Consider the following 18,835-nt stretch of genomic DNA (forward strand, 5'->3'; position numbering starts at 1 on the left):
AGTTTTACTTTCTCGGTGCGTTAAACCTGTTATTCCTTTGGCTTTATGCATGATGAACAGGCATTGTGAAGAAGGCTTCGCCGGTGCAGCATCTAACAGCGTCACTCAGGCCTCAGGTTGAACCTAAATTCATTTTTTTAATGTCAAAAATATTTGTGTTTACTGACTGCTGTATCATTGTATTATTTACGCATTCTGATGGCATTTGAGTGTAAAAAGAAAGCCTTCAGGCACCATACTTTGCATAAAAGACTGAATTTTAATTTATTAAGTATTCATTAAGCTTAACTGTATTATGAAATAAGTTTGAAGAAAGCAGGCTTGGACTGGGCGTACTAGAAAAAGTTGGGGAGCATTACCAGGTGTCACTGCTATAAGATATTCACAGCTGCCATATTTACGATCAGCCAATTTTCTGGGTAAGTAGGAATGTCTGATTAGATTGAACATGTTGTTCATAGTGAAATCAATGGGAGCTACTGTATCTACTATATTCTAGGGGTGGGGGTGCACTTATTTTGAACGTAGGTCGATCAAAACAGCGAAGATAGCGTTCACAAAAAGAAAACATTTGTTGAACATGAAGATGAAACAAAGCAGTTGGTTCATGATGCAAACTCAAGGAACAAACAGTAGTCCTGTTGGGTGCATTTTTTCATTGTCATTTTTTTTTTGCGCTGCTTCTAGTATTTTGCATAATTAAGATAATACTAATAATACTAACAACTTTATTTCAGCACCAACCGGAAGAAATGCAACACTGGTGAGGCTACGGGGGCTAGCAAAAAGCCTCTAATGGCTAGCACCCCGTTTACAAAACTGTACAAGGCAAAAACAAGAGTTTACATCGAATTACGAGCTAACGAATTGTGTCATGCTCATTTTCAGTCGTCACTGCCTCCCCCATAGCTGACTTCAAGCAGTGCGCAATCCTCGGTGCCATCAAGCGCACTGAATATGCCGCTCTTAAGGGGGCAGACTGATCTTTGGGACCACAAAAACACAAAAAAAAAATCATTTTTTAAAATTGACATATTTGGTTTCTGCAAGTATTTTTGATTGATTGATATGTGGGGTTTAACATCCCAAAACCACCATATGATTATGAGAGACGCCATAGTGGAGGGCTCCGGAAATTTCGACCACCAGGGGTTCTTTAACGTGCACCCAAATCTGAGCACACGGGCCTAAACATTTCCGCCTCCATCGGAAATGCAGCCGCCGCAGCAGGGATTCGAACCCGCGACCTGCGGGTCAGTAGCTGAGTACCTTAGCCACTAGACCACCGCGGCGGGGCTGCAAGTATTTTTCTATATCTCTGCCAATTTTAATACACCCGGAAGTGGTAATTTTTTTGTAATGTCATTCTAACTGTCCAGAACATGCATAACCTGCAAAAAAAAAAAGGGGGGGGAACCGACTGTAAGACTTCTTTATAATTTGCCGGGACCTATATTGAAAGCTCTGCATTGAATTTATGAGCACCTTTTTGAGTATTGCAAAATGTGTGCACCATGATTGTTGCTTTTTGAAGCAGCTGTGTGTTTTCAGATTTTTCCATTTTTTCTCAAAAAAGTAAATTTACGACTGTTTAATTTTGAGGCCTCAATATCTCTGTAGCTATGGCAGGTACAACAATGATTCTTGTTGCAATGGAAACCTGTATGTGTGTAGAATGCAAGCATGGGAGCATAATTTAAAGCACAAGCATTCTTAATTAATTACTCATCAAAATTGTAATACTTTTCCAACTGCTTTTGAAAATGGATAGTTCGTTTTGCTGTAAAATAACCAAAAAAGCCCCGAAAACAAAAGCTCGCATACTTTCAATCTATAGTTATTAGTCTATGTTGGCATATCTTAAATATCACTTTTAATTAAGCACTTTTTTTTTCAATGGCGTCCTTAAACAATATGGGCTGAACTTAAGTTATCTCAGGAACAAGATGAGTGACAGGAAAACTAATTAAATATTTGAAATCAGCAGAAAAAACTGCATAATCCTGTGCAGTTTGATTAAGATCACTGAAGAAATAAACAAAAAATGTCTAAGACCATTCTGCCATCTTAAAGAGAGCGCACAAAGTTCCCGGGTTGACGTCCCACGCTGCAGCCTCTCCAGCAATGCACATTTTTTTTGTGCACTCCAAAGTCTTGCCCAGCTTGAACGTGGGACGAGGATTTCGTGGCTAAGATAACTTCCTTTTTATAAGCAGTACTATAATGGCACCGCCTGTATAGCACCATTGAGCTACACCATACACAGACCACTCGAAGCGCGACTCGACATGACAAACGGTTCGCCTCAACACTCCCCACCAAGATCGAAATGGCGGCCTCACATGTGCTGCTAAAATAACTGGAGGCGACTCTGGCGCTGGGATCGTTTAGCAACCACGGGAATCATTCCTCCGTGATCGGAATCTGATGGGTAGCACACAGATTTGACCAGTCTTCGCATTTGTGGGTCTCGAATCGCACTTGTGGCTTCGTTTATTGCTGTGTTTTGGTTTTGTTTTGAAGGAAAGAACAAATCCTTTTGAACTTCGTCACCCGACTTGAAATGGCAAGCCTAAAAGATTAAGGTAGTGAAGTGTAGTTGCTGCACGATTGCTGATTTTTCTTTTATAAGGAAGCAGCTCCAAGCCATGCAAAGCGAAATCGAGCTGAAAGTACAAAAATTAGACAAATTCGTGTACTACCCATCATTCTCGTGCTCGCTGAAGCGCTGTGCATGGCAGCTCCTATAGACACTAGGGTCATAGTTCCCTCTAGTGTACTTTATAGGGGACTATGCATGTGTGTACTTAAAAGCCAGAGTTATTCAATCATTTGCGACACTGTGTTTCAAAACCCAGACACGCAGTTGGCCCGACTTTCAGAAGTTAGCCGACTGTCACGCCACTAGGGAGAGGCAACACAAAACATAAATACTAATGTATTTAATAGCAGGCATGCTGACCTACACGTGGTGCGACAATCTGCTCACTCCTGCCATCTGGGCCAATGATGTGTCCGGATTTCAATACATGGAAATTATGGAGAGTTGCCAAGCTCTGTCAGCTGGATTCACGGCCGCTTACAGAAGAGAAGATCCTGGGACCTTGGCCGACGGCTTCCCATACGCGCAAAGCCACGAAAGCCCTCTTGTGCTATTTAAGGAACACCAAACTTCACGACCGCTTGTGAAAGAACTATGCGAGGCCGTGCTGTGTAGTTTCGAGCTGACTATTTATGCTTCTCTTTCTTACTCCTCTTCTTTTCTGTCTCTTTTCGTTCTATTATTCCCCTTTTCCCCCACCCCAAGTGTAGGGTAGCCAACCGAGCCAAGCTTGGTTAACCTCCTTGCCTTTCCTCTCTATTTATCTCTCTCTCTCTCTCTCTCTTTGCAATTCATATGATTGAATAAACTCTGTACTTAAGCCAGGTGTTGGGTTGGCTACTAACTGCTATAATACCATCTAGATGGCCCTAGTTGTGCACCACCTTTTTCAATGAAAATTGGAGGGTTTTTCAAAATCCTCGAACCTTAAGCCAACCCTGAAGTTTGATGCAAAGAAATTTGAAAAAAAAAAAGCAAGAAACTATCGACCTAGATTTGAAAAATACGGTACAACAATTATTCTTAAGTGTTAACCTGTACATCATAAATACAGATGCAACTCCCCATTATTGTTCAACTGATGCAGTCAGTTACTGCATCAGTTGCAGTAACTGACTGTGCTTGCGGCAGTTATGATATTAGTGTTGCATGTTTTTTTGTTTTGTTTTTTTGGCCGCAAGCTCTCCCAATATTGAGCACCTAGCTCATGCTTTTTGTAGCATTTATTTTTTTTTCGATATTGTGTTTCTCTAATATGTGACGACACAATGTTATTTTCCCCATAGGTGAAGTTTTGGTCGCAGCATATATCTTTTATTCTGGTTGGCATCATCGTCATTACTTCTATACGGGGCCTCTTGATAACGCTCACTAAGGTAAGCTGCAGCTGTTGTATATCTCAATGGTCACTGCTGCGTGTGTGCCATTTGGAACCTTACTGCTTGTTTTTAAATCGTACTACTATAGAAAATGTCATTTCTACAGTTGAAAGTTACAGCTTGGTGCTTGAAGGAGGGAAAAAACGGAAAATGATGGACTTCATTTTTTTGTTAGACACAGCCACCCAGAGCCAAGAAAACTGGAAAGAGAATTACCTGCTGGTTTCATTAAAACTTGAAAGTGATTAATTAATTACATACACCTGTGAGAGCTAAAATCTCATCTCCTGCACTGTACGTTCGATGGCCATTTTGGCCATTTTCAGATCCCCTTCTTTTTTGGTGCATGGTGAGTGGGCGTTATTTTTATATGCTTCCAAGTTTTCTCGCTGAGAGTGTTAGCCAGTGCTATTCGTGGCCCGAAAGAAACAGGTTCATTCATTATTTTGGTGTCTGTTCAGTCGTAATATATAGATATAGAGTTTTGCAAATTCCACATTTTTAAGTTGTAAAGTCAACCAATATGTAGAACACAATGAAAAAGGTTATAAAGAAGGTCAACTCATGGTGCGTAGTCAAGCTCAAGAGGCTACCACAGTCCACCAGCTATGTGTGCATGTTTGCACGCATGTCAGTACTCACAGATTGAAGTAGGACAATTTAGGGCTAATTAATGGGCATACTTTCATTTCCACCATCTTTACTTTGGATCATATCGGTGTAGTTTTAACTTGAACGTGTAAATTAGTGCCAACATCATCTATACAGACAAGATTATTCACGACATGACGTGGTTATCTTGAGCAGTTGTGCATGGCAGTCGCTACACTAAAAAAATTCATGTTGCATTCGAGTCCTGTACGTATTATGCTTACAATGGCACAATAAGAATTCGGTGGAAGATGAGGCACTTGAACGAACTGAACCCTTCGTCCTCATTCCTGCCTACACCATTGCTGCCTGGGTAATTCGATTTTTGAAAGGTATAGCAAATTATCACGCGCATAATTTGAATAAAAAAATTGTTTCAAAATTCGGTGAGAAGGTCATAAGGGGAAATTTTATGCACGTTGATTTCTTTCTTTTTGTTGGGTTAAAGTTAATGGGTGCGAGTTATATGTAAAAAAGTAACAGTACGTCATTGGATACATCTCCGGTATTGTGCTTGTCTGCATAATAAGTGAGCCTATCAACTATTAGAGGGGTTCTTGTTTCTTGCTTCTGTCCTGTTATTAATTGTAGATTTTCCCGCTTGGTGGGTTACTCATGTGCATCGCTATGTGAATAATCCTTTTTTCTCACATTACTCTATCTGCAGTTTTTCTATGCAATTTCAAGCAGCAAGTCCTCCAACATAATTGTCTTGGCTCTTGCTCAAGTCATGGTGAGTTTTTGTCTAAATATTTTGTCATCGGGGTAGTTTTTCTATGAATAGCTTAAATGACAGGTGCGGAACTTCGTTATTGCTCTAAATTCATTTCAATCACCTGGAATTCGGTAACGTGCACCCGCAGTACAGTAACTAAGCATGTTAGCATTCACTACATCATAAAGCTACGACTGCGGTCATAAACGCAATGCAATACGCCATGCTCATTTGTGAAATGCCATAGCCATGTAGCCTTAGATTCACTGCTGCTTGTGTATATACAGTGAAAGCTCGTTAGCTTCAACTCGCTGAATTTTAATTTACAGTTAATTCAAACTGACGCCGTAATCCAGGAACAGCCCTATGTATTTCTATGGCAAAAAACTCCCGATAGTTCAAACACTCAGTAAGCACAGTGGTTAATTCGAATAGAGAGTCCCTAGTTTTCCTTGCTCCTCACAAAAGTCTGCCACGAGTGATCTTTTTTGTTGTTGTATTTTTTCGTGCCTTATTTATTTATGTATTTATTTTTTATGCGACAAGTACTGTCTTGTTGTTCTGCAGTTGGTTTTCGCATGCCAGTGCTTGAGGAGTGCGTATGCGGTTTGAATTTTGATCTTCTGAAGTGCTCCTTGCTTTTTTTTTTTTCTTGTCCTTGTGACACGATTTCTGTTCTTGATTTGTTCACTTCATTTTGTACTTGCTTATCCTGCTCCTGCTGACAGTCTCAGCTGGAGGCTAGCAGTATTAAATGAATAAATGAATAAATAAGTGACAATGTGTTGCAAAACCATACCATCAAAAATTTACTATATATATGTGACACAACGAAACTTCAGCATTTCTCAGCAGACGAGAATTCAGACACTGCGCTGTTGCAGCTCTTGAGCGAACTACGAATGATGCTAATGAAGTCGCGATGGAAGAAACACAAGGAAATGCAAACTACTAATTACTTTTAATTTTTCAATGTATTACCTCAACTACGTAAATACAGTAGACTCTCAGTAAACCTCTCAGAACCTAAAGGGACCGGGAAAATGTGTTCCATTAAACAGGAATTCCGTCTACCAGATTTACGTTTACTGAGAGTCTATTGTAAGTGTGTTTTACATTTGGGCTCATTACTCACACAAATGCATTTTATTTTGGTGCTTGTTTCTGGTATATCGCTGACTGATCTAAAAATTCGGTTCACCATTTGAACTGCATGAACTCAATTTATGAAATCACCTGCCACAAACGTGTACTAGCCCCTAGTTTGCAATATCGAATCCCGAGGAGGCTATTTAGGTTCTGCCTGCACAGTGTGGTAAGATGTCTGTTATAGCACCTGTCTGCAAATTCAAACAATCTATAGTCTCTTCAGAGTTCGAAATAACAAGCTTTTACTGTATATGTATTGTGGATTGCATGAGAAAGTAATCTTTTAGTTTAGTTCAGTTTTCACTATTTAGAATTATTGACAGAATATAGTAGAATCAACATCCCCTAGGCTGAAAAGGCAATTTGTACATCTCCTCCTTTTATTGTACCGCTTCTCCTTTTGTCTAAACATTTTGAGTAAGCCAGAAGAGCTTTTAGAACTTGATAACATTCATTTTTCTTTTTTTTTCTTTTCTTGCAGGGAATGTACTTTGTTTCATCAGTGCTGTTGATAAGAATGAATATGCCTGCAGAATATAGGTGACAACACAAACTACCATTTATGATGTCCCTTTTTGCATGCTTTGTCCTTGCAATGTCTTGCCTGTTTATATTACACCTAATCTAGTATTTTTTTGCATTGCATTATCAACTTTATGCATTGTGAAACTGTTTTCTTACTTTCTATTGGCTGTACTTCCCTTTACATGCCTTCTTACTTAATGATGTTGGTGAGTTAAGCTGTATAATTATTAATTAAACAATGTTGTCTTCTCTGTGAAACTTCATATGCAGATAATGTTAATTAACAAGCTACTTTACCCACTGAAAGAGCATTAAGAAAATTAATATATGATGTACCCTGTGTCAATACGGACTATATAGGCATTGCTAGCAATTGCCTACTCACCATTAGTACAGTTAAACTTGGATATAACAAGATTGACAGAGTTCGTTACAAACAGGTTTTTGTTATATGCAAAAATTCAAAAAACGAAATACACAAATTTAACAAAGGGTGAACTGAACACAACATTTTTCAAGTGGTAAAAAACTGCGTTAGTATTACGGCAGCACTTGTATAGACACTCTTGATGAGTTTTTGTCGTCATGTTCTATATAAAGTTCAAGTTAACAACATCCCCCGTGCATTGTAAGTTCTACTCATCATGTAAAAGAGTGCATGAGCGGAAATGACGAGGGATGCTGAAGTTTAGATCAGATAAACTGGCCCATCTCCGTTGCTGGTAGGGTGCACACGATAACATCCCCTTGCCGGTTAGACCTGCCATCAAATGCTCAAGCAAAAAAGAAACACCCCGTTTGTCTTGAATGAGCATAAAAAGGTCTTGAGCAGGAACCGTGAACTTGGGTTCTAAGTGTGCTGTAGCGATAGCTGGCGCACGCACTATCTCGGCAAGCATCAGCGTACATCTCGTATACCATTCTACGTGGCCCCGCCACGGTGGTCTAGTGGCTAAGGTACTCGGCTGCTGACCCGCAGGTCGCGGGTTCGAATCCCGGCTGTGGCGACTGCATTTCCTATGGAGGCGGAAATGTTGTAGGCCCGTGTACTCAGATTTGGGTGCACGTTAAAGAACCCCAGGTGGTCAAAATTTCCGGAGCCCTCCACTACGGCGTCTCTCATAATCATATGGTGGTTTTGGGACGTTAAACCCCACAAATCAATCGTTATCATTCTACGTGCTTATCTTGCAATGCAAAGAGACTGCCGAAAAAGCATTTCTCTCTGAAGCAGCCATTTTCTCTTCAAACAGCATTTTGTAAAAGCACAATATCAAATCCAAGAAGTTAGCGGGCAGCCTTACTTCGTATAACATCACAATTTGTTGCTGTCGCATTCATTACTTCGTTTCTGCGGTGAAACTTTGATTTTTTTTTCTCTCCAACTAACATTCGTAGGACATCAATACAATAATGCTCACATTGTTTAGTCATGGCTTCCGAGATTGGCTCTGGCAATGCGCCCTCGCATTGTTGGCGCCAGTTGCGAAAGCCACAGTCTAGTAAATCCGTGGCTAGGTGCAAGACTTGTTGTTAAGTCCATAATGAGGCGACCTCCAAAGATTCATCGTTGTCACTGTTGTCTTAGACAACTTTCTCGCACACAACCACGCGCACTATTGAGCGCTCGCTGTGACCTTGCAGTTTGCGGGGATCTGAGCACGCTGTGCATGACGCTGCTGCTTCGAGCTTTGTCAGCGGCAGGGCAACCACAGAAGATGCATGCTTGTGCCAAAATGACAAAATTGAGGGCAAAATTCTTAGTTTGACAGCGGCAGAAATTCGTTATAGCAGGGGTTTTTCCCACTGCAATCTCATTACATAAGGTCCCAAATACATGTGCTTCTATGGAGTAAAGATGGTGAATAGAAAAACTTCCTAATAATGAGGAATTAATTATGGAGGTGTTTGTTATAAGTAGGTTTAACTGTAGTACTGAAACAACAAAATGCCAAAATTATTTTGTAGTTATAGAGAAGATTAATGCAGAAGAAAAACTACCAGGATGCGAGCATATTTCAGGAGGTTTTGTACTACCTAGCATCACTGCGGTCATTGGGAGATGAACTGTATAAAACAGAATGAAAGCAACAGCACAAACGTGTGTACATAAATCTAGACTAAATAAAGCTGTTTTAAGAATTAGCATAGTATTTAGAAATGCAGCATTGGACAAGTGCTGTAAATCACTCTGAACGGTATTTCTGACTACTCCAGGCTTGCATGAAAAAGTATTTTTGGCTGCTCCAAGCCTGCTCCAAAACATCTGTCTTGGTGCTACAGAAGGAACTTTTGGCTGCTCTCGAACAAGTCTTCCCTGTTTCCCCACTGGAGTGTCGCTGCTGAAAAACTGACAGGTTGAGGTGCGATGCAAGGGCAAAAGCTGGGGATTTCCCACTAAAGCGAAACACGCCTTCTGTCATGAGTACTTCTTTCCTAGATATTGTTTTTCATGCTAGTAAATGCACTGGTTGGATCCTGCTTGCTGGCATAACATTACAGTCGAAAAAAGAGGTCCTTTGTAATGATGTCTTGTCATTCTCAATTTCCAGGTCTATCATCACAGAAGTACTGGGCGAGCTACAGTTCAACTTCTACCACCGGTGGTTTGATGTAATATTTCTTGTCAGTGCGCTCACGAGCATCGGCTTTCTTTATTTGGCCCACAAGCAGGGCCCTGAACGCGACACTGTGCAGTAACTCGGCTGCTTGATGATTGACAACACTTGTTTCACATGGGCATACTAGGTGATGTACTGTTTTTGTCAGTGTACAATAATTGCAGTGCGATATTTTTTTACTAGATATATTATTTTACATGATACCAAGTTCTTTTAGATGCAAAGCAGCTCTTTGACTAGCCTGTGTAGCGCTGTCACTCTGCACCAAGGTGGTGTCAAGTAGACCACGTCTTCCTTCGCAGTGCGCGCGCGTGACGTCACTCTCCACCGCTTGCGACGCTGAAGCCCACTCCTCACGTCGGCACCATCTCCATGTCTCTCCATCTGTTGGTGAGAAGAAGCCACAGGTAGACGTGCTCACGCGCCGTCGTCTAGGCCCGTTGTGGTCCTGTGGCACTGGCAATGTGGACAGCACGCCGCTGCTTGCCACGTGATCACACCGACGGACGGGACGCCACCAGGGTGTGCTTACCGCTAGTGTGCGCGTACATTTCCCGGCCTTCGCCGTTGTTGCGGGTCAGTGAATCTGATCACGTTCGCGAGTGGCGACGTGATCAGATTCTGGAACACCGACAAGGCGCAAGCCAGGGCAGCCGAATGCACGCGTCAGCAGTAGAAGACCAACGATACCAACGAGGCGCGAGTCAAGAGCGCCAATCACATTTGAGAATAGAGACGACGCACAGGTAACACCGACGAGACGCGAGCCGAGGAAGCCAAGTGCAAGGGTATTCGACACGTTCCTCCTCCCGTGTCTTTGCATTTCAAACAAACGTTTACTCCAGTAAACGCTACACTGAGTTTCACTTCAAACCGTTCTTCCAGCACTCGCGTCGATGTCCCTTTCAACCGGGTCAACATCGTGCGCACCGTTGCTGCTTCGCATCCCATCAGGGTTCCGTTCAGTGAGATGGTCCATAGTTTTTTTTTTTTTTTTTCGTTTGAAGTTGCCAGGCAGGCTTGCTGGTTTGGCACACTTGGACAACAATGGTAGTGCAAACAATCGGGAAACAGGAAGGCAACAGAAGCACACAGATAGCGCCACACTTAGACAAAATGTTTTATTATCGAGCATTACATGATCCTCATACACTTCTTTGCACACAGCTGCAACTAACACATGGAGGAGCACAAATAATAGTTCATCAGAAATTTTTGAACCACTAATCGTGCGAGAGAAACACATCAGACAAGGAAGAAGAAAATTCGTTCATTTCACCCTTCAACTCGTGCACATGTATTGAAACTCCTCTCTTGAGAGCGCAATAGATGGGCTGCTCACGCAATACCCGCTATGTATATCTATCCAGTTTTGAAAGGTGTGACTTCGCACCCACCGCTACTAAATATGGCGATATCTTTAAATTGTGGATTGCATTTGCACTTCCTGCAATGCAGAGACAGGGGTCCGTCTGGCGGTGTCTAGTTCACTTCGTTCTTATGCTCTAGCAAGCTGTCATTTACCTATGCTCACGCGGCCTACCACAAAGTACAGCTATGTGTGTGCATATTGCCTTCTGGTGTCCTGTTTACTTGCACGACCATGGTTATACAAATGTGGTTCATGTGTTCAGTGAGTCTTGTGACTCATGACAAGCTGATTAGTCTAAGTTTGGGTAACCATCACCAATTGTAGCATGGTCATCTAAAAAGCGTGGACTATAATGTGTGCTTGACCAAAAAGCAAATGATTTTCTATTAGGCACAGCAATGAAGAGCTGCTAACAAGAGGCGGTAATGGCCGTATTCGATGCATACATTTTCATTCTATAAATGTTCGCACTGCAGGTTTTACTTGTCTTTTTTTCGACCACCACTATAGAAGCCATGCTACAATATTTTTTTATAGCATCGAATGTTCATTTTAGTTGGGTGTATGCAGTTTCCTTCTTTAATATAATGAAAGCTGTGTTGGTACAGGATTCCAGAATGTGGTAAAATTTTGCTGGTACATACTGCCAAATCGACGAATAAAGCAGCCGATATCTCAGAAGTTCCTTCAACATCAAATTAATGGTGTCCAACTGTAGTACTCATATTCACTACAACCAGGACACCCCTGTGCCACTGAGTTCTTTAAACGATACAAATTTTTAAAATGGCATCCATGTTAGTCGATTACACTTTAGTAAATTGCACTTTCTTTGCATCATCTTACCTTTGGAGAGTATGACAGAGAAGAGTACTTTGATTTACGTAGTCAGGGATAACTAATTTAAGTGAAATAGAAAGCTTTTTTCCATGTTTTTTCGCAACGTGCTGTACATCAGCATCGGTACACGTATTTGGAACTGTAAAATGGCCATATGGCCGTGCTGTGGTGGTGACCGAAACACATAGCATATGCTGGTCAAACTATACTCCTATTTAATGAAGTGTGATGATCAATGAATATCCAAATTTTGCATGATCTATAATCAACCATTGCTGCTGGCTAAAGTGGAAGCAAGGCAGTCTATAATAATAGGAGCTGAAAATAACGTCAGATGTTTTGAGCCGAGGTTGCCAAGAAGGTTGCTGCAATGTGTACATTTTTGCACTGAGTTCGGCACCCATTACATTTCTGTGCTCAGAATGCTCTACAGTAACGTTATCAATGTGCACAGATCTTGAATGCTTTCAATGTGCAGAGATCTCTCTCCGCTAGCTTTGTGAAAGACGATGTTTTGAGCACTAACTTCGCAACTATAAATGACAATCATGTTCCCTTGGCATGGACAGATCCTTCTATGGCTCGGAAGTTTCTATCTTCCAACCACAGAGCCATGCAGAAACATAAAATGTTATATTTTGTACACTCTGGCTGGTGCATTGTGTCACTTCTAAACTTGTTGTAGCTGTGATCTTACTTGGGACGATTATAGTCTTCATTAGCAAAGCCATCATGCAAAACATTCTGTTGCAAGGCAGCATCTGAAAGAAAATGTTTAATATACACCTAATGGGGTTGACGATTGCTCTAGCTGAACATAGCATGCTGGTTTTTAACAGTCATGGTCAAGTTACCAGCCAGAAGTAGAATTGTTGCAGTAACCTGGAGCGGGAAAGTAATCTAGTTACAGTTCCAACTATCAGTAACCTTCTACAGTTACTACCAGTCCAGTATACATATGTTTTTTAGGCTTCTGCGAATAGTGAATTTTAGGTTCGAAGTGAGTTCAAAGTCAATAGTGATTTTGACCGAATAATTCTTAACCGAATTTGAATGGTATAAATCACATTTTATATAGAAAAATGGTCATATTCGTCATGAGCTAACCAATGTGTACAACAATTTTTAAAAATAGAAATAACGTATGTGCTAATGCCTTTTTTTTTTTTTTGGTCCGCAGGAAATGGAAACAGCATTGTATAGTAGCAAGATTTGACTTTCATCAGAGTGCAAGTGATAACCTGTAAAATATGCTACATTTTGAAATTTACCATACTTAAAGCATACAAACAAGCATAACAATCTTCTAAACTTCAAAAATGACGAATCGATTTAAGGGCAATATGTTCAGTTAATCTTGAAGTGGGGCTTCACAGCAGGGTAGATTTTCTTTGGATGAGTGGTTTCACAGCTTAGCACTACAGCAAAACCATTTTTAGAGGGGGTTTACGTGCAAACTAATATACATTTGAATAAATGCTTTCACGGCTTGGCACCCCTCCACTGCAGTGAAACCATCTTCGCAAGGGAGTGCTTGCGGGCTAATATACACCTATTTTTTAATTTTGAATACTTCGATAATTTAAGTTTAATCGAGGCGAATTTGAACGCTGTAATATTCATTCGAATATTCGAAGCATTCGAATACTCGGACAAGCCTAGCGTGTGTCCTATTATAAGAACACACACATTGCAGTGATTAAAATGTGTCGTAACAAAACCATTCTATTTTTTTTTTTTTCAGTTCTGGCTCATATTGGCAAAGCTTTATTGCATTTCTACGGTAAATAAGGCAAATGAGTGTGATCAACCTCAATTTTGCTTTATTTCTCTTTCATCAATAAAACAATATTATACAAAGTAACTGGTTACTGGTAATGCAGTATTGATTGCTAGTTTGTACTCAATATTGGTGTTAATTAGTGTGATTTGTATGTCAGGTGCCTGCTTCAGAATTTATGAACCCACTTGTGAGTAAAGTGGGTCCTTACATTTCATAATACTATATCTCTGTTATTCTAGATAGACGTTCACGCCTGGCTGAGCAGTGCTTATAAAACAGTGTCAAGTCCTGGCACACACTGATCAGCCATACTGCCATGATAATACTGACAGGATCGAAGGCTGAGGCTGCGAAATTTTCACTGAAAAGAAGACTCCAGAGCCTGCGATGATAAAACACCGCTCATATTGTGTTCTAATAAACTATTCATCTATATTTTTATATTCACTCAGGCTCAAAGTAGGCCATGTCAGACGTGTCTGTTAGGGATCTGGAAAAGTGAATGGGTGCACGTATTAGAGATAAGTCATTAGAGCATAATGCCAATAGTTTATGCAGGGTTGAGTGCATGAGTTAACTGTTATGTATTAATAATGGCTTCCAGGTTTGAATGGCCCTGTGGTTGAAATTTTATGAAGTTTGAAATAGCCAAACTTTTTATTTTAATAGCATGCAGTCATTCTAATAACAACTTACTAATGTCTGTGGCAAATGTTTCAAGGCAGCGCGAGCAGCTACAAGCGAGAAAAAAACATATGCTGCTCCCGAAGCTGTGCCACTTCCAATTCAATGGCACTATAATCGCATTGAATGATATGGGTGAGAGGAACTAGAAATAATAATGATAAATCTCTTAACACTTACTTTCACTGATGCAACACATGCTGATTAATAATTTTTTTATAATTGTGCGTTGACTTTTGGGAATAATAAGTCTTCAGCTGACTGCTTGATCTCACATTGTCAATGATGTGAACATGTTTTTTTTTTTGTGTGATTACTGTATGCCTATGGAATAGAGCCTGTCATCCACACACTCTGCAATGTATGGCTAGTCAACTTTTCACAGTGTTGAACCACTAATTCTTTTATTTGTGTTCAGCAAGGACAATTCACTTCTGGTTTAACTCGTGAAAAAAAGTTAGGAGACTCATTCATTTGAATTTTGTTATTTGATTACTTAAGAGGAAAATAAATAAAAGGAAAGATATCGTATAAATGTCGTGACTGTAGATGGAGTGCACAGAGGAGTGAAATACAACAACTGTTTAATACACTGTGAGTTGTAAGCACACAGGCTCGCGTGGCTACATTATCTCAACGACAAGGAACCTGGTCTCTCGCTCACAGTCCTGCCGATTGATGTCCACGTGACGCCGTACACTTGCCGTCCTCTCGTAGCACCCACGACACCTCCTGTTGTTTGAAGTAGCCCTCCTGCTCGTCGCAGGTTGAGCGTACTTGGTGCTTTAGCCAATCGCCCACTTCTTGTCGTCGCCACTGGTTGTAGAGGCTGCAGATGCTTGCTAGTACATTTCGTGAGACCTCCAACAGCTGTGCTCACAATGTATGAGTGAGGCGTGTGAGCCGGCCCGATGACAGTCTCTGTTGTTGGAGTACCTGACAGAATGCAGACAGCTGTTTGCAGTTGAATGGGATCTCTTGCCAAGGTCCTCTGTCTCCGGTTACACCGTTGGCCCTGTTTGGCCTTATAGCCTTTGTTTAGTTTCCTAAATTCTACCGTGCTCCACCATGGCTTCAGCCTGTGTGGTGCCACGGGCACGTTGGTTCGTCGGCGCCTGCCCATGAGGAGTTCCGCTGGTATAAATCCTTCTTTTCCTGGGTTGTCTCTGTGCGCAAGCAGAGCCTTGTAGATGTTTGGCGATTTCATGACCAGCTGTTTAGCGGTCTGAACTGTTCTTTATGCTGCGCCGTTACTCTGAGGGAAGGCTGCTGCTAGTTATGTGACTTGATCTCCACTGAGTTGTCCAGGTGGCTTGATGACAACACTGGCACCAGTGGCTTGTGATCAGTTTCCATATCAAACTGGAGACCAAGCAGATAGGAGCGGAGACGCTCGCAGGCCCGTATTACTGCCAGTGCTTCTTTCTCTATTTGTGCATATCGCGTCTCCGTTTTGGAGAGGGACCTTGAGGCATAGGCAACTGGAAATCTCCGACCATCTGTCTCTTGAAGAAGAACTGCTCCGAGACCGTACGACGATCCGTTCACCGACACAGTGTGATGACTACAGGGGTCACAGTGAGTCAGCACAAGAATTGCAGTGAAAGCTTTCTTGACAGCGTTGAAGCTTACTTGCTGAAGCTTGTCCTAACACAATTCAGCGTCCCTGTGAAGCAGGTCATGTAACGGTTTTGTTAGCTGTGAGAACCCAGGGAGAAACTTGGCCAAGTGACTGGCCATTCCCAAGAAGGACCTCACTTCTGTTACATCTGTTGGCTCTGCTAGGTGACACAGTGCGTTGACCTTTTCAGGGTTGGCACTGATACTGTTAGCTGACACGATGTGTCCCAGAAACCTCACTGACTGCTGGTGTAGCACACATTTTTCTGCATTCAAGGTCATGCCAGCTTCTTTCAGGCGCTGGAGTATATTGTGCAGCCCTGCATGATGTTCTTTCCTTGAGGAGCCGAACACTATAATGTCATCCTGTAGACACGCTTGGCCCTTAAGGCCTTCTAGAACCCTTAGCACTTCTCTCTGGAAAAACTCAAGTGCTGCCGAAATTCTGTAAGGCCATCGGAGAAACTGAAACCAGCCGAATGGCATCAGGAAAGTTGTGTACTTCTGGGATTCTGGTGCTAGCGGAGCTTGCCAATAACCAGCTCTTTCATCGAACTTGTTGAGCCATGTAGCTCCAGCCAGTCTGGCCGAACATTCGTCGACGGGGGGCATTACGACTCGTTCCCCCAGGATGTTCTTGTTCAACCCTCCAAAGTCGACGCAGATTCGAAGCTCACCTCCTCTCTTTTTTGGCGACTACCATAGGTGCGCACCACTCTATGGCTCCGTCGACCTTTCTGATGACACCAAGTTTCTCCATTTTAACTCGCGCTTGATGCTGGGCAGCATGGGCAGGGGTACTCGCCATGGATACGTAATAGCACTGGGCTTGGCATCGGGCAGTAATGTTATCGTGTATACTGTTTTGAGAAAGCGCAGGCCTGTTGTGAAGTTGGGGTATTGGCAGAGAATGTTAGCTGGATCACTGACCTTGCCTGCTTGCCTGTTGGCGCTGTTACCTCGAGGAGGCTTGGGAGGATATCCAATGTTTTGATTGCTGGCCGGCTGAGAAGTGCATCGAGTAACTTGTCAATCATGTAGACATCTTCCTGGCACACAAGGCCATTCCAGCACAGCGTTGCCCTAAACAGTCCTGCAGTTGCGATTTTGGTCCGACTAAGTCCCAGCAGTTGTTTCTCGGCCTCCTTCAGGTTGCCCATGGCTTGTTTGTTGTATAGACTTGTAGGTATAGCAATTACATCCGCACCGGTGTCTACCTTAAACTTCATTGGCGAGCCATTTACTGTAACATCTGCTCTCCAGAGCCTAGAGTCCTGTTGGTCAGTGAGTTGACCCGAGTATACTTCTTCAAAAACGGCTTGGTGGGCGCTGTTTTTCATCTTTGTAGAGGCAGATAAACACATGGCGGCATAATGTCCCTTTTTGCCGCAGGCACTGCATATTTTCCCGTTCGCAGGGCACATGGTGTGTGATGGTGGGTGCGTTGTGGAGCCACACCACTTGCAGTTTGGTCGCGCTGTGTTTTCTGAGAGTGTTTATTTGGCTTTCCTTTGCTTTTTGACAATCCACACGTAGTGTCTATAGCTGCAGGTGTCTGTTGCTGGTGCCATAGGTCCTTTTGTTGCTGCTTGATTGTTTCCGAGTTGCGTGCAGCGGTGACGGCAGCTTCGAGTCAGCTCGGCATTGAGTTGCAGCTTCTCGCTTAGTTGCGTGTCTTACAGACCGACGGCGAGCCAATCGCGGATAAATTCTTCTTTCAGATCTCCGAACTCGCAGTTTCGGCAGGTCTGTAGAGTTCGGTTACAAACATGTCGACGGGTGCATGTGCTTCTTGCTTCCGGCTGTTGAACTTTGCCGCCTCATATATCACGTTCATGCGTGGCACGACCATATACACTATATCTATGACAGCCAAGTTATATCTATCAGGATGTAGAAATTTTTAGGACGGATAGATGGATAGATTGCTACGGCTGTACCCTTTAGATCGGGCGATGGCTAACGCCACCAAGCCAAAATACTTAAGAACCAAAAACTAGATTTATTTTTTTCTCCTTTAAATAGTGAGGTTGAGGACTCGTACTTTTCAGTGAAGAATTTAGTTTTCACTCGTGCCTTGACTTTAGCCACCAATCAAATAACCTCTTTCTAGTTAATTCTACACGCTTAAAGTCTATTTTTCCCTCCCTGTCTCTAAACCCCATTGCTTTGAAAAACTCTGCGCCATCATCCTGAACTATAGGGTGAAGCCCTTTACAGAACATTATCAAGTGTGCGGCAGTTTCTTTCTCTCCACACGCACTGCTTACCGTGTCTACCCCTTCGTATTTGGCCCGATATGTCTTGGTTCGCAATACTCCCGTCTTGGCTCAAACAGTAGAGAACTACCCCGAGTATTATCATAGATTCTTTCCTTGGAAATTTCCTGCTTAAATGTTCGATAGATCTCTAGTGCGGACTTCTTAATCATGCCAATTCTTCATATATCGGTCTCAGCTTCCTTCACCTTCTTCTTAACCGATAATTCTTTTTGGTTTGGGCCCCTGCTGTTTTCTAAGTATTTACCAGTCAATTTTTTGGTTCGCTTCCTCCATGTTGTATTGACACTCTTCATGTACAAGTAGCTGAATACCTTCCTAGCCCCACGCTCTTCCCCCATTCCTCTCAAACGCTTCTCAAATTTTATCTTGCTGCTAGCTTCCCTGCCCTCAAGTGATGTCCATCCCATATCACCTTGTACTCCCTGACTTGGTGTATTCCCGTGAGCTCCTAAGGCAAGCCTACCTATTCCATGTTGCTTAATTTCTAATCTTGCTTGAACTTCTGATCTCATGCACAAGACTGCATTGCCGAACATCAGACCAGGAACCATGACCCCTTTCCATATTCCTCTCACAACATTATACCTATTGTAATTCCACAGCGCCCTGTTT

At 42.2% G+C, this 18,835-nt stretch overlaps 1 protein-coding gene across 3 annotated transcripts in view; it reads left to right on the top strand.

The window, feature by feature from the left end:
- GPHR (Golgi pH regulator) overlaps positions 1–14,084 on the top strand; it is a 35,668-nt gene extending 21,584 nt beyond the window's left edge. Inside the window, exons 12-16 of one of the 3 annotated variants that reach the window (XM_037423177.2) lie at positions 3,889–3,978; positions 5,300–5,365; positions 6,978–7,036; positions 9,574–9,769; positions 13,877–14,084. In XM_037423177.2, the coding sequence (XP_037279074.1) occupies positions 3,889–3,978; positions 5,300–5,365; positions 6,978–7,036; positions 9,574–9,721 (363 nt within the window). In that variant the 3' untranslated portion in view covers positions 9,722–9,769; positions 13,877–14,084. Of the gene's footprint in view, positions 1–3,888; positions 3,979–5,299; positions 5,366–6,977; positions 7,037–9,573; positions 9,770–13,598; positions 13,719–13,876 lie in introns of those variants that run through there. The other 2 variants (XM_037423178.2, XM_075892985.1) reach the window with 2 other exon arrangements.
- Positions 14,085–18,835: the final 4,751 nt, after the last annotated feature.

The sequence above is a fragment of the Rhipicephalus microplus genome, chromosome 4, assembly GCF_043290135.1.
Source record: "Rhipicephalus microplus isolate Deutch F79 chromosome 4, USDA_Rmic, whole genome shotgun sequence".
NCBI lineage: Eukaryota > Metazoa > Arthropoda > Arachnida > Ixodida > Ixodidae > Rhipicephalus > Rhipicephalus microplus.